A 25,546-nucleotide genomic window follows, 5' to 3' on the forward strand; every position below is an offset into this window, starting at 1 on the left:
GGTTTTCGTAACTTTTCGGATATTAGCTCTTCAACGTTCAGATGTTTCCGTAGATCCTCGCGTTCCTCTGCACCCAGCCCCCTCTAAGAATTCGGCTTCTTCCGAAAATTGAAATTGTCCCAGTCTTTGACTGCTTGCGCAGATTCTCCCCGCTCTTCTCCGCCGGCCCTGTCCAAGCAATCGGCTACTTCCGACAAGCCTAACCGTCCCGGACTTCGTCACTTTCCGAAGGCTTCCGGAGCTCGCCCTCAAACCCAGCCAGAGATTAAGCTCGTTTCCAAACTTCGGCTCTTTCCGGAGATGCCAGGAGCACCCTCCTCCCCTCTCGGAGAACTTCGGCTCCTCCCGCCACCGCTTCGGGAAGGCTTCACTCACGGGAGATAGCTTCGACTTTTTCCGTCGGCACTTCGGCTCCTTCCGGCTCCGGGAACCGAAAAGGGAGGGAGGACAGAGGAGAGGTGGGTCAGGGGAAGGGAAACGGAGAAGGGGCAGGGTCCCGGCTCTCGGAACCTGACTCTCCGGGTGGGGAAAGGGGAGGAAAAGAAGGGCTGATCTTGCGGAGGGCCTAAGAAGGTTGCGCGAGACAAAATCAGCCAGCGGGGTGAAGGGTGCGCGCGGCCGCTGCGGAGGTTGCCAGAGCGGCTTTGTGCGCCTGCGCAAGGGGGAAGAGGCGGGGCGCGAGGTGGGCTTCTGCGCCTGCGTAGAAGCCGGTCTGAGTCGAGGTTTCTCAACTGTTCCGGAAGGGTGCCCGCTTCCCGAGCCCCCAGAGCGCGTGCGCGAGTCTTTCCCTTCCTCCAGGGAAAGTACTGCATTCCCGACCGTTAAGCTAGGCCGCCCTCTCCTGGTTGCCATGGCAACCGCACAAGCGCGCCCGCCCCACCCACCCACCCGCCGCGCAGGCGCAGCAGGCGACGTAGCGGACACTTCCGGGAGGCAGATAATTTCGCTTTACCGCCTCCTGGCGGAAGCCTACGCTCAGAGAGTCCCCGTTCCCCTCGTTGGCCGCCTCCGCCAGAGGTTTTATTCAGACGCGCCTCCTGCCTCCGTGCCTCTAGTCCAAGTAGCCCAGCGGGTAGTGCTCACGCCTTTTTTCCGGAGCTCTGCCCCTCCGAGTTCCCCAGGGCACAGCTCCTTCTCCCCTCCCACCCCTGTCTCCGGGGAGCTAATTACACCCTGTCTCCCCAACCTCCCCGTTTCCCGCCTGACCGTCCGTGCCCCGGAACCCCTCAGAGCCTCCGTCACCCCTCAGAGCCTCCGTCACCGTCTTCGCGGCAACGGCCACCCCCTCCCAGGAAAAGGCCGGGGCCCAGTTTATTCCAAATTTTATCATCTCTTTTTAATTTAAATTCATTTAATAATTATCTGTTTCACGTGGACTCGAGGCGGTCCCGGAACGCGGTTTGGGAGCTCCTTGCAGGGCGGGCAGGTGGGCCAGCCTCTCCTTGGGGCTGGGGGCGGCAACGGGGTATGTACAGTGCCCTCGCCTCGCAGTCCCGCAGTTTTCCCAGGAGCAAGGGCCGGGTGACGGCAGGACGGTGCCGCTCAGGTGGGAGGGGGTGCCAGTGTTTAGGAAAGGGCAGAAACCGGCCCCTGGACAGTAGTTCTTGGACCGCCCCCACCCCAGGGAATGCGGAGGACGGGGAGGATGCTAAGAATGAGAGAGGCAAAGGGGCAGATCTATATACAAGGGACCCGGGAAGGGGGTGGCGGTCCGCAGGAGGGGAGGGAGAGAGGCACGCGCAGAAACAGGCCACCCATCCGCCCCCATGCCCTCGTGAGGGCCCACCACTCCTACACACGCTTGACCAATGCCGGGAGAGCGGAGGGGGAGGGAAAGAGGGGCCGGGGGCGTGTCCCGGGCCAGGTGGGGCGGAATCACCGCTTGAAGCGGTAAGTGATGGGAAGCAGCAGCTTGCTCTTCTTGAGGGCCTGCACCTTCTTGAGGGTCTCATCGTCCAGGGCCAGGAAGCAGCGGCGCGAGTACTCGAGCAGACGCTCCTTGGAGGGGTCGAACTCGCCCACCTCCGCCAGCTTCTCGGGGGCCACGATGAGCAACTCCGCGATGGGCGTGGTCAGCGCCACCGTGTTGCGGTCCACTCGGTGGTGCTCGAAGGCTCGAGACATGCTCTTCAGCTTCTGGAAGGTGCCCAGGATCTTCTTGTAGCGGCAGAGCACACCGTCGGCGTCCTTCACTGCAGGGCCGAGGGGAGAGAGCGAGAGAGAGGCATTGGGGGGGGGGGCAGAGAGAGGAAGTGGGAAGGGGAGGCCAGAAGATCAGGAGAACAAAACAGAGAACGAGGAAAAGCAGTGAGAGTTACAAGAGGCGGAAGAAATGTAGACAGAAGTCGGACCAGAGGAAAATCAGAGAAGGCAAGCCCAGGGAGGGGGATGAGGAGGAAAAATGAAGGAGGGAGTGGGTTCAAGGGTGGAGTTCAGTCCACCTGGGCCATCGCCCCCTCCCCTGTTACTGACAGGAGCCCAAGGCTCAGGAAGGTCAAGCCCCAGGCGGCGGTGAGGGTGGACACAGATTTAAGGATTGTAAACCAGGACCACATGTGGAGGCCGGGACAGACAACCAGGTCTGGTCTCTTTGCTGATGGGGAGACCAAGGCTTGGGGGGACAAGGGGGAGCTCCTTGGAGGTCACACAGCAAGTCCCCAGCCCAGAGCCCCCCACCCCCTGTGCTTCGCTTACCCCGCTGCCTCTCTCGGGCCTTGGGCTTCCCGAAGCGCCTCCGGCCAGTGCCCCCTTTCTGCTTCTGCCTCTTCCTCTCCCCGTTACTGCCTTGTGCAGATGCTCCGCTGAGTGAGGAGGCAGCCGACTCGGGGTCTGAGGCTTCGCCCCCAGCCCCGCCTCTGCCGTCCCCCTCAGCCCTCCGGGGCCCAGGCTTCAGCCGGCAGTGGTCCTCTGGAGAGGTGAGAGGAGACACGCGCATGCGTGAACTTCACGAACAGGAGGGAGGGAGGAGGAGTCGGCCAGGTGGGGACCGACAGCACTGTCACACAGGTCCCCAGGAAGGGGTCCCCAAGGAGGGAACAGGCAGGAAGTGCACTGTAGATGCTGAAGTTCCACAAGCAGCTGGGATTTGGGGACAGAGATCCCAAGTCTCTGTGGGGTGGGGCATGGGCTGAGGATGCTCCTCAACTCGGTGGCAAGAGGTCTGGGGGAGGGGCCCAGTGGACCAAGAGAGTCCCGGGGACCTCGAGACAGTCTTTGACTTTGTGGGGTTCCCACGGTGGAGGAGGGGTGTTCTGGGGACCCAGTGAGGCCTCTATAAGCGGGGAGGCAGGCAAAGCCTGGGTAGGGGTGGGAGTGCAGACCCGGAGGGAAACCTTAGTCTCTGGGTCTAGTGCGCTGGGAAGGGCAGGCGGGCGCCCACCCTCACCCAGACAGAGGAAGCGGCGGGGGTTCTTCCCGGCAGGGCCCTCCGAAGGGTGGGTTTGGAGGTCCAGTGTTGGGGTTCCCACCGAGGAAATCCAGAAGCCCCTGGGCCTGACCATCCTTGGTAGGTTCCCGTCAGTGTGGGTGGATGGTGGGAGGCCCCAGCAACCCAGGCTAGAGGTGGCTCAAGAGAAGAGGGGTCCTCAGTAAAGTAGGTGTTGAAAAAACACAGGCCCTTTGCCCAGACTTTCAGCTGACTTCACAGAGAGGGAAGCGGAAGCTTTTGAGGGAGCCAGCCAGGGGCTGAACGGCAGGAAGGGGAGAGGACAGTCTGGATCCACCAAAACACAGCTAAAGATTTGGCAGAGACAAGCCCTATAAGGGAAGGGGATGGGACAGTGTTCAGAATACATGGACCAGCAGGGCACAGTGTCCTGTCCAGCAGCAGAAGGACTCAAGCAGGAAGGAAGCTGGGCTTGAAGCCCCAGACATGGCCACAGGTGCAAGGAGCGGGCAAAATGACAGGTCCCCCTGAGCCGCCAGAGGATGAGTGTGGGTGAGAAGGGTCCTGTGTCCCTGAGGAGGGCCGAGCTGGGTGCCGGGGCCCAGGAGTGAGATGGGGAGGGGACTGGCGGCCTCACCTGCATCCATGCGGGCAGAGGAGATGAACTTGTCCAGCTGACACCGCAAGAAGTCCCTCTCCTCCTCCAGGTCCTCAATGCGCTTCTGCAGCCATGAGTTCCTCTCCAGGGCCATGTGCAGCTGGGCCCTAACACCGTTCATCAGGGCCACAGTCGGGGACGCAGCCCCCGGAGGCTCTAGGGACAGCAGAGGACCCTGGTCGACCCCAGGCCTCAGGGCCCTGCACCCCTGCCTGACTCAAGTCCCCTTTCAACCAACTCACCCTCGAAGTTTCCCTGAGAGGGGCTCAGACTGTAAAAGATCTGTGGGTCTAGGTGGGGCGTCTCGTCGAAGGGGATGGAAATCTCGAAGGCCTCATTGTCCTTCTTCACTGGAAAAAAGAGGCCGGGGTCACCCCAGGGAAGTCCCAAGGAGCCTCGGACCAGCCCCCAACCACGCAGCCCTGGAGAGGAAAGGGCAGGGACAACGGGCAGCAGCTGTGGGACCAAGGGTGGAGCAAGGTCCAGTTCCTCACCTGTCCTCCTCCGGCTAATGTTTCGCTCATTCATGGTGCGGCCTCCTGCGGACCCCAGCAGCTGAGAGCCTCAGGGGCACTGGACAGAAACAGCAGCCACAGATGAAGGAACACAGACGGACTCCTCGGGGACATCCCGGGGGAGCTGGGGCTCACGACTGCGGGAGGGCGTGCTGAGGGCCGGGACTCCTGGGTCTGATGGAGGAGGGGACCCAGACCCCTCAGGACTGAGGGAGGACCCCTGGGGTTACAAACTCCTAGATTCTAGAGAACGAGGGTGCTGGAAGAAGAAGGACCGGTGGGGTCGACAGAGCAGGCACATCCTGGCCGAAATAGGACAGAACCTCATCACAGGTCGCCTCGGGGCCAAAGAAGTGAGAGGTGCGGGGGAGGGAGAGTGTGCCCCCAACTTCCAGGCGCAGGGTGGGGGCCCAAGCCACGAGCCGCGCCTCCCCACCCCCGGTCACCCCACGCACTCGCGTGGGCGATCAAGGCGATCGCCCGTTGGGGAGCTGGGCGCGTGCGCAGTGCGAGGGAAGGTCGTGAGTGGGGATGCGCCCCCGCCCCCGCCCTTTGTCCCGCGGGTGGGAGGGGGAGCGACGGTGGCAAGTGGTCTCAGCGGGGGATGCACCTGGCCGCAGGTGCCGACGCGGCCACCACCGCCCCCACGGCCCGCAGGTGCCCGGGGTCGGACTGGCCGGGGCCCCACGCTCACCCACCCGCGCGCGGAATCCGGCCGGAGGACCGACGGCAGCGGCGGCGGCGGCGCCCATGCCCGGCGCCGGGGAGCGTCTGCAAAGAATAACGGGGAGCGGAGGGAAGCGACCGCACACCCGCGGGCAGGGCGGCAGAGGCGGCGAGTCTCGGAGCCGGGCGATGGGAAAGGCAGGGACGCCAGGACCGCCCGATGCGCCAGTTGGCGTGCCTCCTCCAGGAGTCCCCGGCCCCAGATGAGGCCGGCCGTTTGCGGCGGAGGCCGGGGCCGCACTTGCGCGATGGCCCCTTGCAGCGCACCCCCCCGCCCTTGGCGAAGCCTGGGCAGGGAACGTCACGAATTTCCCAAATCCTGGAGAGCTGGCAGCTCCGGGGGTCCCCAGGGGTGGGGGAGTGAGGGGCGAAGGCGCGCCGAGTCCGGCCCGGGAGAGGCGGGGAAATATAGGAAACAGCCGGGAAAGTTGAAGCACAGGGAGGATCCCCTTAAGAGAGACCCTGGGAACTGGCCGGTGCGGACCCCTGCAACCCGCTCTGCTCCTTCGCTCCTTCATCTCCCACTGGGCTTCAGCACAGCCAGACCCCAGGGTTCCCAGGATCATGGGGTAGGGAGAGTTACTCCTCCCCGAAAATAAAGGCCTAGAAACCACTCCCCACCCCTGCATCATCACCCCCGTGTTGTTAAGAGCTGGCTTTGGAACATTCAGACCTAGATTCCAGTCCTGGCCGCTCCTTCACTGCCTCAGTCTACCTGTAAAGTGGGGAGATTATAATCCCTTTTAGGTTTGTTGTGGGTATATAGGATGATATGACACGCAGAACGCTCAACTCAGCGCCTGACCGCAGTGAGAACTCAAGACAGGGCACTGTTACTGTTATCTGAAGTTAGATGGTGGGAAGCTCTTTCCCTCTCTGGGAAGTAGAGACAATTTTTTCCTCCACCCAAAAAGAGGTGGGAAGAAGAAATGAGGCCCAGCACAGTGCCTGGCACAAATCCGACACACAAGGAAAATTCATTGAGAAGACAGATGTTTATTCAGCTTCTGGCCCAGCTCCACCTGCCTCTCCTCCCATTCTCAGGTAGCTTCCATGCTCTGGAATTTCTGCCAGCCCTTATGAGAGTCGTGCTTTAACCCTGCAGCGGGAGAACCTAAATGTCTGTGCCACCTAGAAAGTGTCACTCTCCCCTCCTACCCACTTCACACTACGGATAAATTGCAGCCTCAGTCAAAACGTCCAGGGGGAGGCACCTGCCCTAGATCGGTGTTTTTCAAACTACAGGTTCATGCGCAGATAATATGGTAGAATGAAATCTGGAATTGGCAGTCTTAAAAAAAAAAAAAGTAGATGGAAAAAAACAGATCTGCACATGGCAGAGGTAACTACTGTTAAACCTTTGTTTTGCATATATTGTGTATCTATACGGCGTTGCCATATAAAATGTTTCTTACAATGGATCGTGGTTTAAAAAAAAAAGAAATATTTAAAAACATTCGGCCTATATGACACAGGCGGTCAGGAGCCAAGCTAGGGCGAACCCCAGTGCAGGCCAACCTTCCCAGGCAAGCCAAGGCCCAAGTGGGCCAGGCACTTGCTCAGTCTCTGTGCTAGACAGTCGGCAGAGACACGGTCCCCCAAAACCTCACACGCTCAAAGTGGAACCTGTGTTTAGTGAGTGTCCAGTCTCAGACCCTGGCTGGGGAGTGGGAAGCAGGTCTGGGGCCCCTTCCCCCAGCATCGCAGGGGGGCCTCAGCAAGATGCTGCAGATTCCTGATGGCCCCCAACCATGGGTTTCCAGGCCCGAGAATTTCAACACACAGCACTCTGCTCCCTACCCCTCCAGTCAGGGCTCAGCCGTGGACTCGCTGATGTCTCTGAGGTTAGAGGACTCCACTCTGTAAACGTGAGGTCTTTTTCCCATCCTTATCTCCAAAACACTGAGGCTGAGGACCCGAAGATTACTCCTCAAGGCAGGGCTCAGCCTCCCCACGGGGGGGTCCTGTGTTTGTGTCCAGGGCCCCCGCAGCCCAGCCTCTGGCGCTCCCGGCTGTTTGAGGGCGACGGGAGTCCACGCTCCCCACAGAATCCCATGGTACCTGAGGTACCCCGCAGCCTGGCTCAGGGATGCTTCCACCGAGCGTGCTTCTGCAGCGTGTTCTGCTCCATAAATCGGCGTGGACAGTGCGGGCACTGGTAGGGGCGCTCCCCGGAGTGGACCCGGCTGTGCTGGGCCAGCTCGCCCGCCTCTCGGAAGCGGCGAGGGCAGAGCGGGCAGCCGTGGGGCCGCCCGCCACCTGCCCGGTGAATGGAATGGTGCCGCGCCAGGTGGCTGGCCCGCTTGAATGCCTTCCCGCAGGTATCACACTCAAAGGGCTTGACCTCCGAGTGGGTGATGCTGTGTCGCTGAAGGTAAGACATGTACTCGAAGACCCGGGAGCACACTGGGCAGCTGTAGCACTTTTTCTGAGCCGAAGCCCCATCGGGTCCGGACTCTCTCTGAGACTCCTCGTCCACCAGCACGGTGTACGGGACGCCCTGGGTGTCTATGAGCAGGTAGTGGTTGGGCCTCGAAGGGGACGAAGTCTGGGGACATCCTGTGGAAGAGGAAGGTCCGGGTTCTGGGGACCCGCCTGTCCGAGGGGGAGGCGCCTCCATGGCCTCAGCGGAGGGAAGCGCCAGGGGCTGGGGGCAGGGGGACGGCAGCACCAGCATCCGGAGGGGTGACTGAGGCCTGGTGGAGGGGAGAGAGGATGAGAAGGTTACAGTAGAGGAGGGAAGCTCAGCCCCCACGGGCTCTGTTCTCCCCTCTCTATGTAACCTACTCAGGAATTCTGCAACCCCCATCCCCCATCTCCTCTCCAGTCCTTCGGCCCTGAACTCTGTGACCCTCTGTAAGGCTTCTACGCACCCCCTCCTTGAAAAACCTCTCCGATTCTGTTCCACCACCGACTGTACGCACAGGCTCTCTTTATCTTTCCGCTTTGTGCCCCCGCTCAGGTCACAGGTTGCCCGCAGGCCCCACCTAATAGACTTCCAGGCCTCTCCCTTGTCCACGCCACTGATCCCAGTCTGGGTGTCAGTCCATCCTACATATTCCACCAAGAAGCATTTCCTACCCCCTCTATATGCACTCAGGCCTTCTCAAATGGGCTGTCACGTTGGGAACCCCATGTCCTAACCCGCCCACCTCCCCTTGCCCCGCTACCTGCAGGTTCTCTCCAGTCCGCGCCCATCCACCCCCCAGTCCTGGCAGTGTCCCAGCGCTCTCTAGGGTTCCACCAGCGGCCCGGGCCTTCAGGCCTCTCTACGCAAGTTCTCGGCAGCGCCCCCTCCGAGCCGTCGGAACAGCCCCTCCCCGCCCAGCGCACAGGTACCCGCTCACCCGGCCCCGCCCCTCCCTACGGCCCGCTCCGGCTCCCTCCCGCCTCCCGGCCCCCGTACCCGGTGCAGCAGCCTCTCGGGTCCGGGCGACTCCGGAACGGCCCCGGGCTACTCCCGTGGTTGCAGATGGCGGCGGGTCGGTGGCCTCAGGGTATCCCCCAAGAGCTGGCGGCGCCGGGTAAGGGGAGAGAAGACCAGGGTAAAGAGAAGAGGGTCCAGGGGAGGGCGGTGGGGGCGGGGGCGCCTGGGCCATCAGAAAACGGCTCCGGCCAGAAACACAGGCCGAGATGAAGGTTCCCAGGTGCTTATGGTCCGGTTTCCATCCCCCAACCCCCCTGCCTGCTTCACCCCGTACGCCCCCACCGCTCCCATACGCAAATAAAAACCCTAAAATGGAGTGCGGAATGTTTATTGAGTAAAGGGTGAGGGTGGTGGGTGGAAATGGGGCGACACAGAAATAAGCCAGACTCTGCCCGTGCTCTTTTGTCAAATCTTCCACGCAGACAACAGTTCACCACTTCGGGGCTGACAACCAGGGCTCAGAGAGATTACGCCGCTTGCAAAGGCTCACACAGCACAGTTGGGCGGAAACTGGGCTCCGACTGGCTCCCAGGCACTGGGAGGGGCAACGACTTGGTCTACATCACACAGCTAGAGAGGGAGGGAGGGAAGGAATGTTTCTCCCTTTAGATAGTTGGGGAAACTGAGGCCCAGGGTAAGGCAGTAACCTCAGCGGAGTAAGGGAATGTGTGTGGGAGTGACGCTGTGTGGGTCAGACGTGGTGGCCCAGAGAGGGGCCGGGCAGCACAGGCCGGGTCTGGAACTTAGTGGAGGCGCACGTGCTGCGCCAACTCCGCTGCGTCCTGGAAGCGGCGTGGGCAGAGAGGGCAGGTGTGCGGTGGGCCGGCGCGGGCACGGTGCGTGGCACGGTGCCGCGACAGGTGGCTGGAACGCTTGAAGGCCTTGCCGCAGGCGCCGCACGTGAAGGGCTTGAGGTCCGAGTGCGACACGCGGTGGCTCTGCAGCCGCAGAGGGCTGGCAAAGACCCGGGCGCACTCAGGGCAGCTGTAGCCCTTGCGAGGGCCTGGCTCTCCCGTTGGTGCCTCGCGCTGTGGCGGGCCCCGGGGCTCCTCCTCCAACTGCACCGTGTACGTGTAGGGGACCCCGTTGGCGTCGATGAGCAGGTGGCGGCCCAGCCGCGGGGGTCGGGGCCCCGCCGCCGAGGAAGGAGTGGAGGAAGGGCCTTCCGTCTTGGGGAAAGGGGGAGCCTTGGGGGGCGGCGGGTCCATGGTCTCCGGAGAGGAGGACCGAGGGTGGGGTGGCCGCGGCGGCAGCAGGAGCATCTGGAGCGGCAGCTGGGAGCGGCGGAGGGGAGAGAAGTTAAAATCGCCACTTCCTGGGGAGAGTGTACCAATTCTCACTGCTTGTTACCCTCTCTGTACCACTGACCTACCTTCCCTACAAAAAAAGAAACTGCTTCTAGGCCAGATCGCTCTACTTGCATCAAGCAGCTTCAGGGGTTTCTACAACTAAGCTCACCATCTCAGGGCCCCGACCTGCCTTTCCTCCCGGGTCCTCCTCTCATCCCCCAGCTGGACCAGAGGGCTTCACCCAGCCACTTCCCTCCTCCTCCACCCCCAAAGCCAATCAATTTCCAACTCTATTTCCCCCTTTACATCTTCATAGCCTCTTTCATGTCACGCCAGGGCTCTTGCCTCCAGAATTTCTCTAATGGGTCGCTTCCTCTTCTTCCCAGCCCCAGCTCAGGTTGCATCCTCTCCGCCCAGGACCACCGCAGCAGCCTTTCTTTGGCCTCCAGACCCTCCTAGATCTCCATCCCCACTAGGTTCCCTGGAAGGCCTCCCATCTCTGGATACAGCTGTAGCCTCTCTTAATTTCCTCTCTAGGTACATCCCCGGAGCCCCACTAACCCAATTCCCCACTTTTCACCCAGGGCTCCTCTATCCTGTTCCTACATTTAGCACCTTAAGGTTTCAACATCCTCTCCCATTACCTAACCTGTCCTCGAAATTTCAGGTATGCCTACCTAGGACGCCTCAACTGCCGGCCTTCTACGTAGCCCACGGCCCATGAACTTTGCCACCTGCTACATCTCCACCCAAGGGTCCCTCTCTCTCCCCAGCCCCTAAGTATAAGACACTGACATCTTTGCTGTTCCTCTCTATACCCCTCGGGGCCTCCTCTCACTCCCCGTGACACACACCAGGGCCCCCGAGTCCCTCTCCCAAGCCCCCTTCTCCCTCTCTTCTGCATGCATCTGGCATCTTTATGTCCCCATTCCTATCCCTGCTGTACCAGCACAGCGCCTCCACCCCGCTTCTCTGCTCCGCTTCCTTCTGTAACCCCAGGGCCCCTGTGTCCCCCTTTCCACTACGCCCCCAGGAACCCCTCGCTCCCGCACTCCCTCCTGCCTGTCCCCCGAGCCCCGGCTCCTTCCCCGCCGTGCCCCAGCCCCACCCCCACCCCCGTTATCACCAGCCCCCTCCCCCAGCCCTGCCCGGCCTCACGCCGTCCCGGAGCCAGGCTCCTCCCTCCATCCCGGCCCCCGTACCCGGTACAGTGGCTTCTCGGGTCCGGAGGAGCAAGCCGAGGTCCCGAGCGGCCCGGGCTTCCCCTCGCGAGTGCCGGCGGCGGCGGGACCGAGGCTTGGGGGAGCTCCGGGCCGGCGGCGCCGGGGACGCGGGCGCGGGGGGCGCGGGGGCGCGAGGGGCGGCGGCGTCCCTGGGAAAGGGCGCCGACCGGAAACGCGCGCGCCGCAAGGAAGGTTCCGCCGTCCCAGAGCCCGCCGCTCTGACGGCCCGCTTTTTTTGAGTATCTAGGGATCGCGAGAAAGGAGAGGGGCCGAGCGCGCGGGAACCACACAGCCCGCCCCCTGCCCCCCGCTCCCTTCCCATTCCCTTCGGGGACAGTTCATTCTCTGGGACAGAGACTGATTAGTAGACGAGACTAGGCGAGGCTGTCTTTGCCCTAAGTCCCACAAGGAACGGACGCGCCCAATCCGTCCTCTTCCCACTGGCCGACCCGCCTGCATCCCCTTCCAAACGAGGCAGAGAGCGGGAAGAGGGAAGTTTCTGTCGGCTGGGCAAATGGGGAGACCGAGGTGCAGACAGGGCCAAACCTTGCCAGATGCAGAGGTGGGCAAGGGTGGCTCTTCCCATCGGGCAGGTGGGGAGACGGACGGCCCGAGAGGGCCAAACCTTGACATGCAGAGGTGGGCAAGAGTGGCTCTTCCCATCGAGGAAGGGGGAGACTGAGGCACAAGGAGCAGCAGCGACAGTGTCTGGGTGGTGTCGGCACAAAGCGCGGTGGGCCCGATGCTCCCGCGCGCAGAGAGGAAACCGAGGTCCGGCGGCCGCGTCCTGGTGCAGGAGCGCGTTGACCAGACAGAGGCAGGGCAGCCAGGCCAGATCCGGAACCTAGTGCGGCGGTCGGCGCCAGGCCGCGCCAGGTGGCCGGAGCGCTGGAAGGCCTGGGGCAGGCGGCGCACGCGGAAGGTTGGAACGTCGAGTGCAGCGCCCGGGAGCGCCCGCAGCTCGTCCTCCAGCTGCGCGGTGAACTAGTAGCGAATGCTGCGCGTGTCCACGAGCAGGTCGTGGCACGGGGGGAACCAGAGGGGGGCGGCCGCTGCAGCTGGGGAGGGGAGGCAGCTGGGGGCACAGAAGGGAGAGAACTGGCGTTACGGTCGCGCCCACACCAAGGACCCCGGCTTGGCCAGAGATGCGTCCGAGAAAGCTGCCGAAAAGAACTTTCTGGGATGATGAAAAAGTTCTATGATCTGCGCGTTGTCCACTGGGACAGCCACTAGCCGCGTGAGGCTATTGCTCATTAGAAATGTGGCTAGGGCTTGAGGACCTGAATTTTAAATGGTATTTCATTTCTCTTAATTTAAATCTAAATAGCCACAGGTGGCTAACCGCTGCCCACCTTACGGTACAGCTCCTAAGCCACCCTCAACCAGTTGCAAACTGGAGACCCGCCGGCCAGAGAGGGCACAGTTATATTTGGTTTGGATCACAGATATGTCTTAATGTTTTACTGGGCAATATTTAAAAAGCCAGAAGATGCACACACACATTGCCAGCTATAGAAAAAAGTCTCTAGATGAGGCGATTAAGCATTCTCAGAAAACCTTCAAGAAACCTCCAGTGACCCAACAACTGTGATCTTAGGCTTCAATTAAAGAGCCTCCAGAACTGTGCTGTCCTAAAGGGCAGCCACCGGCCACAGATAGCTCTTAAGCGTTTGGCATGTGTCCGGTCTGAACTGAGATGTGTCATAAATGCAAGACACCTAAAAGATTCTGAAGACTGAGTATGAAAAGAGTGTAAAGTATCTCATGAATGACTTCTCTGTTGATAACATTTAGAAATGATGCTCTGGGTCTACTGACTGGTTAAGTATGTTATTAAATTAATTTCAGCTGTTCCTCTTCACTTTTTAAAGCATGGCTCTCTACCGGAAACTGTTGTCCTAGAGGTTCTTCCTCTTTTGTAATTTTATGGGGTGGGGGGCAGTAGGGAGAGTGGAAACTGGTGAACTGGAAGGGTGTGCGCGGTTTAAAGGGGTAACTACACCTTCTGTCTGCACCAGGCTTCTCAACTTTGGCACTACTGACATTTGGGGGCTGGATCATTCTTTGTTGTGGGGGGCTGTCCTGTGCACTGTACGATATGGAGCAGCGTCCCTGGCCTCCACGCTTCAGATGCCAGGAGCACCGTCTCTCACCCCTCAATCTCACTGCCCCCTAGCTGTGACAAGAGACTTGGCCAAATGTCCCCCAGGGGGCAGCATAGATCCTGGGCTCCACACACAACTACCACAGGAGTCTCCCACCCAGATCCCTTGCTTGAGTTTCAGACCCATGAAACTTGCTTTGTCCATGAGAGCCACGCCCAGCCACGCCCAGCCCAGCCCAACCCACCCCGAACTCTGGAAATAATGACAAGGACCAACGTTTATTGGGCCCTTCCTATGGTGCCAGCCATCGCTAAATGCACTGAACCCTCAGAGCAGACCCAGGAGGGAGGTGCCATGCGGATGCCTATTTTATAGATGAGGAAACAGGAGCTCCGAGAGGTCACACATCCGCTGGACAGCACGTGCTTCTAACTGACCGAGTCAGAGCTCATGGCCACTGTCTGCAAGCACCTCATGCTTCTCCCTAACCCACTGCCGCCACCGGCCCAGCTCACCATGACAGCCTCCCCACCGCAACCCCCCCCCCCCCGTCCCTTCTCTCTATGGCAACACTGTAACAGTATAATTACGCTAACCCACAGAATCATGTCATCACCTGACCTAAAACCCTCCTTGCTGCACTTGGAATAAAACTCAGCCAGCCCACCTGGCCTACTTCCAGGGCCTTGTGTTTGCTGTTCTGCCCTCTGGAATACTCCTCCCAGCCCCTCACAAGGACACACCCTTTCTGGCCATTCAGGTCTCAACTCGAGTAATCCTTCGTCACTGAAGCGGCTGCTGGTTGTGTCAGAGCTCAAGCTGGTGAGCAGGTGAGGCCCTGCTCCGTCTGGTCAGGCCATTCCCTCCGCATCTCGTACTGCAGTCCGTAGTGGTCTTGCTCGTTTTTGGATTTGCTACTTTACTGCCTGCTTTTCCCGCTCTGTCCTAAGCAACATTCTACCCTCAGAACCTAGCAAAGGTCTGGGGAGAGGGTAGGGGCTCGGTTCAGTATTGGCTGAATGAATGAATTCAGTCACCCCGTCCAAAGGTAAAGCATCTCTCCCCACCAACGCAAAAAGCCTCGCTTATCTCCTGGGACAGGAGCATAATGAAGCCCCACACCCACACCAGTCTGAAGCTCTAACATCCTCATCCCGCCCCCCCCTTCTACACTCCCCAAAGCCAGAAGGCACCAAGTTCTGTCCCTCCCTCATCCTGAATGTTCCCCTCTGCTCCCCAAGCCCCAGCTCTGGCCCCTCCTTCCTGCGCAGGGCCCCTGCACCAGCCTTCTCCCTGCTATCTTGGCCCCCAGTACTGCCCCCGCCCTCCTTGACACTCTTCTCACAGCTGTCTCATATGTAACCTCTGCACAAAATCTTGTCACGGCCCCCATGACCCTCAGGACCAAGTCCCCACGTTCCTCAGCCTGGGATTTGAAGCCCTTCATGAGGTGGCCCAGCCAATCCACCTCATCCCAGCCCCACATGGCATCTCACGGTCCCCTAATGGGACCTAGGGATGTGGCCCTAGGAAAGCACTCCAGCCAATAACTCACACCGCAGAGGAAAGGCTCCCACCTCACTTGTGTTCCAGCCCTACCCCTGCAATTAAAAAAGAATCAAAACTAACGTTTCTGCACCTGTCTCAGCAGGCACGAGTTGCTATAAAGAAGTGATGGAGCAGTTGGCGCTACCTTCGTATTAGGTGAGTTTGCAGCTCACCTGATAAGGATGTTTCATTCTATCCCATCTTACAGATTGGGAAACTGAGTTCCAGAATGGGATGGTGATCTATCTCAGGCTATAAACAGAGGCTGTGGCACAGTCAGGGATTCAGCAAGAGACTCCTGCATCTCACCCCTGGCCAGGATGACTGGGAAACACAAGCCATTCCCTATTTCAGGATGAGGAAACTGAGGCCCAGAGAGGCAGCCTCAGGTCACACAGCAAGTAAACAGTGAGGCCAAAACCCCAGCCTCTACCTTCTGTACCAGAATCAAGAGATTCTATGGAGCCCCTGCAGTCTCTCCATGGTCCAGGAAATTCCTTCCAGCCAAGTGGTCCAGAACGTGCTGCGCCTGCTGCCCGGCATCCTGAAAACGCCAGAACACAGCGGGCAGGTGTGAGCCCGACCCAACCGGAGCTGGCGTATGAAGCGATACCTCGCGGGGCGCTTGAAGGCCTTGCCGCAGACGAAGGGCCGGAGTTCTGAGTGGGAGATGCTGTAGCTCCTGCGGTGCGGGCAGCTCTTGAAGACCTGAAAACACTGGGGACAACTGAAGCCTTGCGGAGCAGGGTGGGGGGGTGTTGGGCTCCAGCCAGGAGGCCTCCTCCGTGTGCACGTATAGGGAACACCATTCCCATCAGTGAGCAGGTGACGGCCCCTGAGAGGCGGGCTGAGGCCGCGGGATGGGGATGGCGGGGGTGGAGGAAGAGGAGGGGGCCGGCTTAGGGGCGGGGACCACCCTAGGGAGGGAGAGGCCCATGGCCTCCAGAGAGATTCAGGGTCAAGGTACACTTTGGGAGGCTGAGGGGAGGACAGACGGGCGAGTAGATGAAGTTCTTTCTCCGGAATTCACCAGCTCAAAGCCTCTCCATCCCGCGCCCGCGAGTCTAAGCGAGTGACCCAGCGGACGCACCGCTCGGGCCTCTCCGGTCGCCCGGAGCTCAGCGCCTACCTCCCGGCGCCGGCTCGCGGTGCGGAGGTCTCTCGGGTCCGAGCGCGGTGGGAAGCGGCTCGAGGGGCGGCCCCAGGAGGTCCGCCGCGCGGGGTGGTGGACTCGGAGAGCCCGGAGACGGCTCCCACTCCTACCTCCGTCTCGGCCAGACGCGGCCCCAGAAATCCGCCCCGGCGGGAAACAAACACCCGCGAACAACGGTTCCGGGTGTCTGCCCGCCTGACTTCTCTGCAATAAGGCGGAGAAAAGCCAATATAAAGTCATTGGCGACGTGGTAGATACAGAGGGAGGGAAGACAAAAGGGATGGCTTTTTGTCCGAAAAGTTGTGACTTTTCTTTAAAAGTCACTTTATCTATGGTTTCCCTGGCCGTCCAGTGGTTAAGACTCAGCCTTCCAATGGAGGGGGTGCGGGTTTGAGTTGGATCCCTGGTCTGGGAGCTAGGATCCCACATGACCGGCAGCCATAAAACCAAAACATAAACAACAGAAGCAATACTGTAACAAACTCAATAAAGACTTTAAAAAAAAAAGTTCCACATTAAACAAAAAAAAGTCACTTTATCCTTCTGGGCTGGAGAAGAAACTAGTCGTCCTAAAATAAATACTTTCTTCAATAGGAAAGAAAATAGACCGTCTACTTACAAATAGGAACCGAAACCAGAAAGGGCTAGTGACTGGTCGGCTGCTACACAGCAAAGACAAAGAGCCAGAATTATTCAGCCGGTGGGACAGCTGAGGAAACCCAGGCCTTGTGATTTAATGTGTTACATGGCAAGAAAATGGAGTCAGGTATCATTCTCTGTGTTGGTGGTAAAACCAAGGCCAGAGAGGGGTAGTCACCGGCCCTGGGTCACACAGCTAGTCGGGGCTGGCTTGTATGATGCCAGTCCCTCCACAGGGCTGGAGTGGTGGAGGGAAGTGACACCCGGGTCTGGAGAACACCTGAACTCCTGGCCTCAGTCTCCACAGCCAGCCAGGAAGTCCTGCCCTGATGAATACACCAGGATGCATTGGGCCACCCCCTGGAAAGTGGTCAACCCACCCCAGGTGGGTTAGCCGGTGCTGGCTGCGGTGGCTGGAGCACTTGAATGCCTTCCCACAGGGGCCACACACTTAGGGGCAGAGTTCCGAGTGCAGGACACGATGCTACCTGAGGTAAAACAGGCTCTTACACGTTTGTAAGCACATGGGGCAGAAGTGTGATGGGAGCTGGCCCATCTCTTTTTGCATCACCCTGAGCTGCTTCCTCAAGCCACAGAAGGATGTGTGTGGTGATCAATAAGTGACCACTTGAGCTTGCGAGCACAGGTGAGGACAAAATAGGTGACTGAGTTTGAGATGCGTCCCGGGACATTCCCAGTTTTAAAACTGAGAGGAAGAAACAAAGAAGAACCAGACAAGAACACAGATGTCTCAGCAGATTTGGCAAATTGCTACCATCTGGCCGCTGACAGGGAGGAGAGAATTCATCCCTAGTTTTTAAATGGGTTATTGAGGCCAGAGAGTGAACCCACCAGTCACAAAGCCCACACGGTGCAGTTAAAACTCAGGGTCCCTGCCTCTTGGGTAAGGCTAAAGGGGAAAAGGAGACCAGTAATGGCCCTGGGAGGTGAGGGCATCTTTCTTGCTACTTTCTCCTGCTTCCCCTGCCACCCATAGACTTGCAGCACACCCCAAGGCTGGAGATCATTCAGTCTTAACAAGAATAGCCCAGAAAAGGGTGTTGTCTTGCCCACTAGAGATGCCACGGTCTAGCTCTGCAACCGTCATCTCTCAAGCTGGACGCTGGCAACTTGGGAAAGATTAACAGCACGTGGCTCCCCAAAGGCATCAGTTTTATGCCCATATTAGGAGGAGACTCAGTCTGCCCTAATACACCAGGACATGCTGAGCCAGGTCCCTGGCAAGCCTGAGCAGCCGGGGGCAGAAGGAGCAGGTACAGGGAGCCCAGTAGATGAGCTGAGGCTGGCAAAGACTGCTGGGGCATTGGAAGGCCTTGCCACAAGTCTCAGAGATGAAGCCCCAGATGACCGGATGTGAGAGGCCATAGGCCTTGAGACAGACAGCATTCTGGAAGCCCTGTAGGCACTCGGGACAGCTGTACGCTGGGCAAAACTTCGTGCTTGTCATTGGGCTTCTCCACTCGCACTGTGTGTGTGTAGGTGTATTGTATGCCCATCTGGCCAGAGGCTGAAGGCCCAGAGAAAGAGGAGGAGGAAGGGCCAACTTGTGGCTTGTGGGAGGAGCACCTGACTGGGGCGGGGGAACCCACAGTTGATGAGGAAAATGTCATGGTCATCCATTTTTTTGCGGGGGGGGGCACGTTGCGCAGCATGCGGAATCTTATTTCCCTGACCAGGGATCGAACCTGCGCCCCCTGCAGTGGAAGCACGGAGTCTTAACCACTGGACCGCCGGGGAAGTCCCAGTCATGGTCATCCTTGAATCAGAGGAGAAGCTAAAGGAAGGAAAAACTGCATTGACTGAAGGTGTAGAGAGGTAAGCTAAGGGTTGAGATGACCAGAGAACCTCTCTGCATCCCCCAATCTTTGCTTACCTACGTCATCCTCCACCCCCTACTCCTCAAACCCCTCATCTCTCCAAGGGGCTGGGGGACTTTTCATGGGCCTCTCTCCATGTGCCCAAACCCTAGACTTTCTAACTTTACCACATCTCCATGCTCCTGGGATTTGCACAGGACTCTTGCATCTATCAATCGATTCCTATGATGTGCACTCAGAGTCGTCTCACACGCCCCCAGAATCTGTGGGACCCATGCTTTACCATATTGCCCTCCGTCTCCTCTTTCAAACCCCTTGTGGGCAGGGTGTCCTTTTCCTTTGTCTCCATTCCTCCCCATCAGGGTATCACTCTTCTCTTCTAGGACCTCCCCCAAACTCTCCGAGTTTCTTTTTCTGCCCAGATTCAAGATTTCTTCCTTTCATGCTGGTCCCGTGACACCATTAAGTGTTTCCATCCGTCCAGAAAGAAGTCTCTCGCCTCCAGAGTCTGTATTCGACCCACTCCACCACCTCCCCACCATCCCTTTCCAAAGCCCACCAAGGCCTCCCTGGTTTCTGCCTTTTCTCTGTTCCCGAGGGGTCCTCCGACACGAACCTCCTCGATCCTCCCCCATCGTCCGGTCTTACACACACACACACACACACACCCGGTCGTCCGGTCTTACACACACACACACACACACACACACACACACACACACACACACACACACACACCCGGTCGTCCGGTCTTACACACACACACACACACACACACACACACACACACACACACACACACACACACACACACCCGGTCGTCCGGTCTTACACACACACACACACACACACACACACACACACACACACACACACACACACACACACACACACACACACACACACACACACACACACACCCGGCTGCCCACCCGTCCTCGTGCTCCTGGACCCCTCCTCCAGGCATGGCCTTTGCTGTCCGTGAGTTATGAGGAGAGGCCTCCCGAGAGTCTGATCCCGGGATGCAAGAGGCGAAGACAGTAAACCTTCCGGGAGCCCTAAGTGGAGCCGTAGCGCTCCGACCAGCCAGGAGAGGGATGGGGTTCACAAGAAAGCCTTCCGGCCGGAAACACAAACCCTCAAAGGAAGGATTCCAAGTGCCTTCTGTTCCGCTGGCCTGAATCTCTGTCATTCATTCAACAAATATTTGTTTAGTGTCTCCCATACGCCAGCTTCTGGGGGTAAAAACATGAACCAACCAGACTGAGGTAGTCCCTGCCTTTCTCTACCTTAGAGGCAACAAATGTTATCTGTATTGCACACCTGCTGCGACAAGGAACTCTCCTAAGCCTCCTGGGGGCGACAGAGACCAAAATATTGAAATGTCTGCCCCCACCTTAGCGCCTGGGAGAAGCAGGTAGGGATGACATTCACGAGACAAGCTCAACGACGGACAGCGTCCCTAAAGAACCTGACTGAGCCCGAGAGGAGCACTTCAAATAAGAAGCTGTCTCAAATTCAGTCCTAGTGCTTCGCACATGAGGAAACTGAGGCCCAGAGAGGTTACGTGAGACGCTGATGGTCCGAGAGCAAGGGGGTGCCAGAGCCAGGATTACATCCTAAATTCTAAAGCGGGGAGATCTTTACACTTTCTCATCCCAATATCTTCATTTTGGACTTCCCTGGCGGTCCAGTGGTTAAGACTCCGTGCTTCCCTGGTCGGGGCACTAAGATCCCGCTTGCTGCGCTGTGCAAACAAAAAAACTCTAATATCTTCATTATGGGGAAATTGTTCTATGGCCCTCGAGAGTTACAGGATTGAAGCTAAAAGAAGTTTAGGGAAAGAGTTGCCTGAGTGTGAAACAGCCCTCAAGGCTAGCTGTAGATGCTGGCAAGGGAAAACCAGAAGGCTGGGCTTCCGAGCTCCCACCCGCAAGGAGCCCTGTAAAGTCATGAAGAGTCCCTTCTGGCCTCAGTACAGACTGTCTAGAAGGATGAGGCATTCCATGCGGATTTCACAGCAAACACCAGATGTTAATGAGGCAGCTTAGAAACAGTAGGGTTCCAATTCTGGTCGAGAGGCTTGTGGGATCTTAGCTCCCCGACCAGGGATTGAACCCAGGTCCAAGGCAGTGAAAGCACCGAGCCCTAACCACTGGTCCACCAGGGAAGTCCCTTCTCCAGGGAAATCTGAAGAACATTGTGTGACACCATTCCCTGTTTGGTGACTCAGTTTCCCCATCTGTCATGGAGAGGCCACCATTCTTTGTTTTTCCTTTTAATTTTATTTTTCTATATCGAGATGTAAGTTATGATGGAAGAAATTTTCATACGTTGAGGTACGGGGAAGTCCTTCTGGCTGATACATGATTTGACTTGAACTTTATGCTAACCAGAACAGCCTGTCTTATGGCCTGTCAAATGTACACTGCACAGCTGCGTTAACCATTAAAGAAAAGCGCATTTAAAATCAAAATGGGGGGAGGGGTGAACTGGGAGATTGGGATTGACATATATACACCACTATGTCTAAAATAGATAACTAATGAGAACCTACTGTATAGCACAGGGAACTCTACTAAATGGTCTGTGGTGACCCAGATGGGAAGGGAATCTAAAAGAGTGGATATATGTATATGTATGACTGATTCACTTTGCTGTACAGCAAGAAACTAACACAACATTGTAAAGCAACTATCCTCCAATAAAAATTAATTTAAAAGATAAATAAGTGAAAGGAAAAAAAATCAAAATGGAGTCACTATGGTTCAGGCATCCAAAATGAAGCTGGGTGGCCATTGTAGATGTGGTTTCAGACACGTTCCTGCATCACTGAGAACTTGAATCTTCCGAACTGCATCAGACTCAAGGCCAGCACCAGCCATTCTCAAAACAGTATTTGCTAGTAGTGGCCAGCTGCCACCTTACAGTACATCTCCACTTGGCCTAATCCTATTTCAAGCGCTCAATACCGATGCATGGCTGGTGACTACCATACTGGACAGACAAATCTAGAGGAGGCCAACTAACAAACAGGCAGCTACAATGTAAGGTCATAAGTGCAATGACAGGGCACTCCAGGGGGCCAGAAGGGGCTCAGGACCCAACTGGGGGAGGAGTATAGAACTGGAAAGTTTGGGAATTCCCTAGCCGTCCAGTGGTTAGGACTCCACGCTTCCACTGCAAGGGGCATGGGCTCATCGCTGGTCGGGGAACTAAGATCCCGCAAGCTGTGCAGTGCGGCCAAAAAACTAAAAGAAAAATAATTGGAAAGTTTTCCTGGAAGTGACACCTGAGTTCAGTCTTGGAGGACAAGAGAGTTAGCCAGGACAGAAAACAGCCCAACTATTCTTCTTTCAGAGTGACTAAGCATCATGTGCGCAGCCAGGGACGATGCTGACTGGAGACAACAAAGACCAGACTGAAGAACATGGAGTTTGTGCTGCAGGCATCACAGGAGAGTCTGGAGCTAGTCAGGGAACTATCATGTGAGGGCTTCACAGGCATTCCGGTGGAACTGGCAGCCTGAAGGGGTGCCTCACCCAGCCTGGGAGCCTGAGGTAGGCAGGAGTCAGAGGTTGCTTTCTGGAGGAAATAAGCCCTGAAAAAATGGCCAGGATTCCCCAGGAAAGGTTACTCTGGGCAGCAAGACCAGCCTAAGACCTGGCGCCTGGGGAAATGAAAGTGTGAGTGTTTCAGTGGGGGTGTGACACACGTGTGTCTCAAATGATGAGAGAGGAGGCTGGAGAGCTTGGCAGGCACTACAACATGCAAGGGCTTCCAACTCCAGGCAGAGGAGTTGGGATTTTTGTCTTGCGGTAAGCCCTCTTGCCGTGGAAGGATTTTGAGCTGGGAAAGGACAAGATTAGTTCCAAATTTTTGAAAGGTCTGTTTGGTTATGTTGGCGGGCTAGAGAGTGGAAGCTGGGGGACTATGGAACAGTCTGGTGCTGAAACCTACATGAGGAAGAACGAGGTTTGAGCTACCGAAGGGGCGGTGGGGATTGAGAAAACCCTCCAAAATCTTGGTGTTAATGCTCAAATGCCTGATTTTAATGCCCTCAAGAATTTCAGAGCTGCAGAAAGGAGTCAACATGCGAAAATATACTAGCATTACTTCCCACGTGTTACATACTGTCCGTGCAAAGACATTATTATGCTAGGTACTTTCATACGTGATTTTATTTAATTTCTCTAAGAGGTTAATCCGTTCAGTATTCTGTGAGAAAACTGAGATGCAGAGAGGGAGTTCATTGCTCAAGAGCACGGTGATAGTGACTAAGCGAGACGCGGAGGCCCAACACCCCACACCACACGCCAAAACCCCCAACCCTTGACCAGAGAGTCTTTTCTTTTGCGTCTTTAGTTCCCACCTTCGGAGGCCAACTCTCTTCCCCACACCTCCCTGCATTTCCCCGCCCCCCGCCCCACCCCGGCCCTTCTAGCCCAGGCCAGCCTCTCTATGGTTCCCCGCCTCCCACCCCTCTACCCACACGCTGCCTCTCGTTTGCCTCCCACCCTGGCCCCTCTATCCACCGCCAACTTCTCTATGGTCCCCCTTCTCTCTAGTTCTGTATTCATCGGCTCCTCCTCTAAACTCCACAATACCGGCCATCAGCCCCCCCACCCCTCGCTCAATACCGATGCTTGCTGTCTCTGAGCTGCCTCTCTGGTCAGGCCGAGCAGAAACGGCTGCCAATGGAGAAGTGCTTTTAGGGGAAGGCCCTGCAAAGAAGGAACCCCGCACTTCTAAGGGGTGACCCTGCGCTAAAGCGGCCCATTTCAGGCCCTTCGCGAAAATGCTCTGGCTGGAAACACGAGGCCCAGAGAGGAAGGATCCAGTTTGCACTTCGGCCCACCTCTAATAGGTGGGATCCCAAAAGGATCACTGTCTATAGGAGTTTCCTGTCTCTCCTTTCATTTTTGTTCCGACGGTGTCAGAGACAGACAAGGAAATCGGGAAATGCCCGCCTCCTTACACAGGCTGGGGAAAATGAGGCCAAGAATGGGGAAGGAACTTGCTCAAAACTAGTCAACCAGGAACCAAATGGGAATCAAGCCAGGGTCTCCTGGTTCCCAGTTCCCAGAACCTCAGTGGTTTTTCTGTTTTAAAATAGGTGAAGTAGATAGTAATAGCAAGGCTCCTAAAACAGCATGCAGGACCATCACATCCAGGTTCCAGTCTGATTCCCAACCCGATCTACAAGGATTCTCCTTAACACATAGCAAAGCAGATGTAATTCTTTCCTTCAAAAGTAGTTAAGCATAACTGCAGAGGTGGATTCACCATTAGGCTAGTGAACCTTAAGCTTCCAAGGCTTCTCACTTGCATAATGCTTTCTCTGGGTAGTGAGTGTTGACAATTCAAAGAGTACTTAAGATTAGTCACTGCTTAAAAAAAAAAACAAAAAACTTGCACCTAAATGTCCAGCGACAGATGAATGGCTAAAGAAGATGGGCCATGTATATACAATGGAATATTACTCAGCTATAAAAAAGAATGAAATAATGCCATTTGCAGCAACATGGATGGACCTAGAGATGATATTAAATGAAGTAAGTCATACAGAGAAAGACATATATCATATGATATCACTTATATGTGGAATCTAAAATATGATACATATGAATTTATATACAAAACAGAAAAAGATCCCGCAGACATAGAAAACAAGCTTATGGTTACCAAAGGGGAAAGATGTAGGGGGAGAGGGATAAATTAGGAGCTTGGGATCAACATATACACACTACTATATATAAAATAGATAACCAACAAGGACCTACTGTATAGCACAGGGAACTCTACTCCATATTGTGTAATAACCTATAAGGGAAAAGAATCTGAAAAAGAATATATATATATCCAAATCACTGTGCTGTACAACTGAAACTAACACAACATTGTAAATCAATTATGCTTCAACTTAAATAGTTTTTTAAAGGATAAATAACATATTAAAAAAAAAAAACTTGCCACACTCTGCAACCTTAAATTCATAGGTGAAGGAAACTTGCTTAGAATTTTCCCAAACTTGACAACAATACTAAAATAACTGTGAATCTGAAATTAAAGTTTCTTAAGTTAATAGTAAAGAAATGTTTTGATCAATCACATTACAGGAAAGATCAGATAATCTTTCTATTCTATCTACAGAAAATGATATTATAATATTGTTGTCATATAAAAAGCCAATCAAAGAAAATAGAGGGAAAGCATTATAGAGCTGAGTCAGGTAGTAAACTAATTAAAATGCTATCTATATGTGCTTTTCAATTGTGGGGGTTGTGCGTGGCAACTGTCACCTTTTGAATTTCGTAATTGGTTGCAACTTATTTTCTCATGCTAAATAAATGTTCTCTTGTATACCTCTTTTTTGTATTTAAAATTTTGTATTTCTAATCTGTACAAACTTCACACCCTACAAAACCTGGATCTGACCCTGCTCCGACACTCAGTGTGTTCTCAATAAACACTAGTGGGACTTCCCTGGTGGCACAGTGGTTAAGAATCCGCCTGCCAATGCAGAGGACATGGGTTCGAGCCCTGGTCCAGGAAGATTCCACATGCCATGGAGCACCTAGGGCTGTGCGCCACAACTACTGAGCCTGCGCTCTAGAGCCCGTGAGCCACAACTACTGAAGCTCGCACGCCTAGAGCCCGTGCTCCGCAACAAGAGGAGCCACCGCAATGAGAAGCCCGCTCACCGCAACAGAGTAGCCCCCGCTGGCCACAGCAAAGATCGTGCACGGCAACAGAGACTCAACACAGCCAAAAAAAAAAATCAATTAATTAATTAATTATTTTTAAAAAGAAATGTTTGTTGAATTAGTGAACACATATACCATTTTTAAATAAATAAATAAATAAACACACACTAGTTATTATTGTCAGTATTATTGTAATCTGCAGACCCAATAGGAAGGCTTGAGGGTGATCTACAATTTAAGGATGACTGTTGGCTTATGACTTCAGACAGCCATAGTCACCATCTTCTTCTTCATCCACACACTTATGTATGGATTCATTAATTCACTACATGG

General features: G+C 56.1%; 3 protein-coding genes across 14 annotated transcripts; all 3 read right to left on the reverse strand.

Annotated features, from left to right (window-relative positions):
- Window positions 1-1,322: 1,322 nt before the first annotated feature.
- Window positions 1,323-5,583, reverse strand: CCDC106 (coiled-coil domain containing 106). Of its 6 annotated transcripts, none has more exons than XM_060130231.1 (6): window positions 5,257-5,583; window positions 4,538-4,616; window positions 4,286-4,388; window positions 4,023-4,199; window positions 2,695-2,907; window positions 1,323-2,192 (listed from the first exon to the last, which is right to left on the reverse strand). In XM_060130231.1, the coding sequence occupies exons 2-6, from the start codon at window positions 4,565-4,567 to the stop codon at window positions 1,876-1,878; spliced, it is 840 nt and encodes a 279-aa protein (XP_059986214.1). In that variant the 5' UTR covers window positions 4,568-4,616; window positions 5,257-5,583; the 3' UTR covers window positions 1,323-1,875. The 6 variants fall into 6 exon arrangements, with proteins under 6 accessions (XP_059986214.1, XP_059986212.1, XP_059986215.1 ...); XM_060130229.1 differs by having other exon boundaries at window positions 4,286-4,393; XM_060130232.1 differs by having other exon boundaries at window positions 5,253-5,583.
- Window positions 5,584-6,270: 687 nt separating this feature from the next.
- On the reverse strand, window positions 6,271-8,988 carry ZNF581 (zinc finger protein 581). 2 transcript variants are annotated; one of them, XM_060130234.1, is made up of 2 exons: window positions 8,691-8,988; window positions 6,271-7,980 (listed from the first exon to the last, which is right to left on the reverse strand). In XM_060130234.1, exon 2 carries the CDS (start codon window positions 7,959-7,961, stop codon window positions 7,368-7,370), a length of 594 nt encoding a protein of 197 aa, XP_059986217.1. In that variant the 5' UTR covers window positions 7,962-7,980; window positions 8,691-8,988; the 3' UTR covers window positions 6,271-7,367. The 2 variants fall into 2 exon arrangements, with proteins under 2 accessions (XP_059986217.1, XP_059986216.1); XM_060130233.1 differs by lacking the exon at window positions 8,691-8,988 and adding an exon at window positions 8,455-8,595.
- Window positions 8,989-9,023: 35 nt separating this feature from the next.
- Window positions 9,024-18,361, reverse strand: ZNF580 (zinc finger protein 580). Of its 6 annotated transcripts, none has more exons than XM_060130236.1 (3): window positions 15,319-18,361; window positions 11,863-12,298; window positions 11,209-11,785 (listed from the first exon to the last, which is right to left on the reverse strand). In XM_060130236.1, exons 1-3 carry the CDS (start codon window positions 15,689-15,691, stop codon window positions 11,467-11,469), a joined length of 1,128 nt encoding a protein of 375 aa, XP_059986219.1. In that variant the 5' UTR covers window positions 15,692-18,361; the 3' UTR covers window positions 11,209-11,466. The 6 variants fall into 6 exon arrangements, 5 of the variants coding, with proteins under 5 accessions (XP_059986220.1, XP_059986222.1, XP_059986223.1 ...); XM_060130235.1 differs by having other exon boundaries at window positions 15,310-18,361; XM_060130237.1 differs by lacking the exons at window positions 11,209-11,785; window positions 11,863-12,298 and adding an exon at window positions 9,024-9,985 and having other exon boundaries at window positions 15,050-16,173.
- Window positions 18,362-25,546: the final 7,185 nt, after the last annotated feature.

This window comes from Lagenorhynchus albirostris, chromosome 19 (assembly GCF_949774975.1).
Source record: "Lagenorhynchus albirostris chromosome 19, mLagAlb1.1, whole genome shotgun sequence".
Lineage (NCBI taxonomy): Eukaryota > Metazoa > Chordata > Mammalia > Artiodactyla > Delphinidae > Lagenorhynchus > Lagenorhynchus albirostris.

Excerpts from the sequence above, each read along its gene's own strand:
- ZNF581 (XM_060130234.1), bottom strand. The coding sequence starts at position 7,961 with ATGCTGGTGCTGCCGTCCCCCTGCCCCCAGCCCCTGGCGCTTCCCTCC.
- CCDC106 (XM_060130226.1), bottom strand. The coding sequence starts at position 4,571 with ATGAATGAGCGAAACATTAGCCGGAGGAGGACAGGTGAGGAACTGGAC. Across the intron at positions 4,200-4,285 it reads CTCTCAGGGAAACTTCGAGG|AGCCTCCGGGGGCTGCGTCC; the intron begins GTGAGTTGGTTG and ends TGCTGTCCCTAG. Across the intron at positions 2,908-4,022 it reads CTCTGCCCGCATGGATGCAG|AGGACCACTGCCGGCTGAAG; the intron begins GTGAGGCCGCCA and ends TCACCTCTCCAG.
- ZNF580 (XM_060130235.1), bottom strand. The coding sequence starts at position 15,691 with ATGGGAATGGTGTTCCCTATACGTGCACACGGAGGAGGCCTCCTGGCT. Across the intron at positions 12,299-15,309 it reads TCTTGATTCTGGTACAGAAG|CTGCCTCCCCTCCCCAGCTG; the intron begins GTAGAGGCTGGG and ends CTGTGCCCCCAG. Across the intron at positions 11,786-11,862 it reads GAAGAGCCACTCTTGCCCAC|CTCTGCATCTGGCAAGGTTT; the intron begins CTCTGCATGTCA and ends ACCCTTGCCCAC.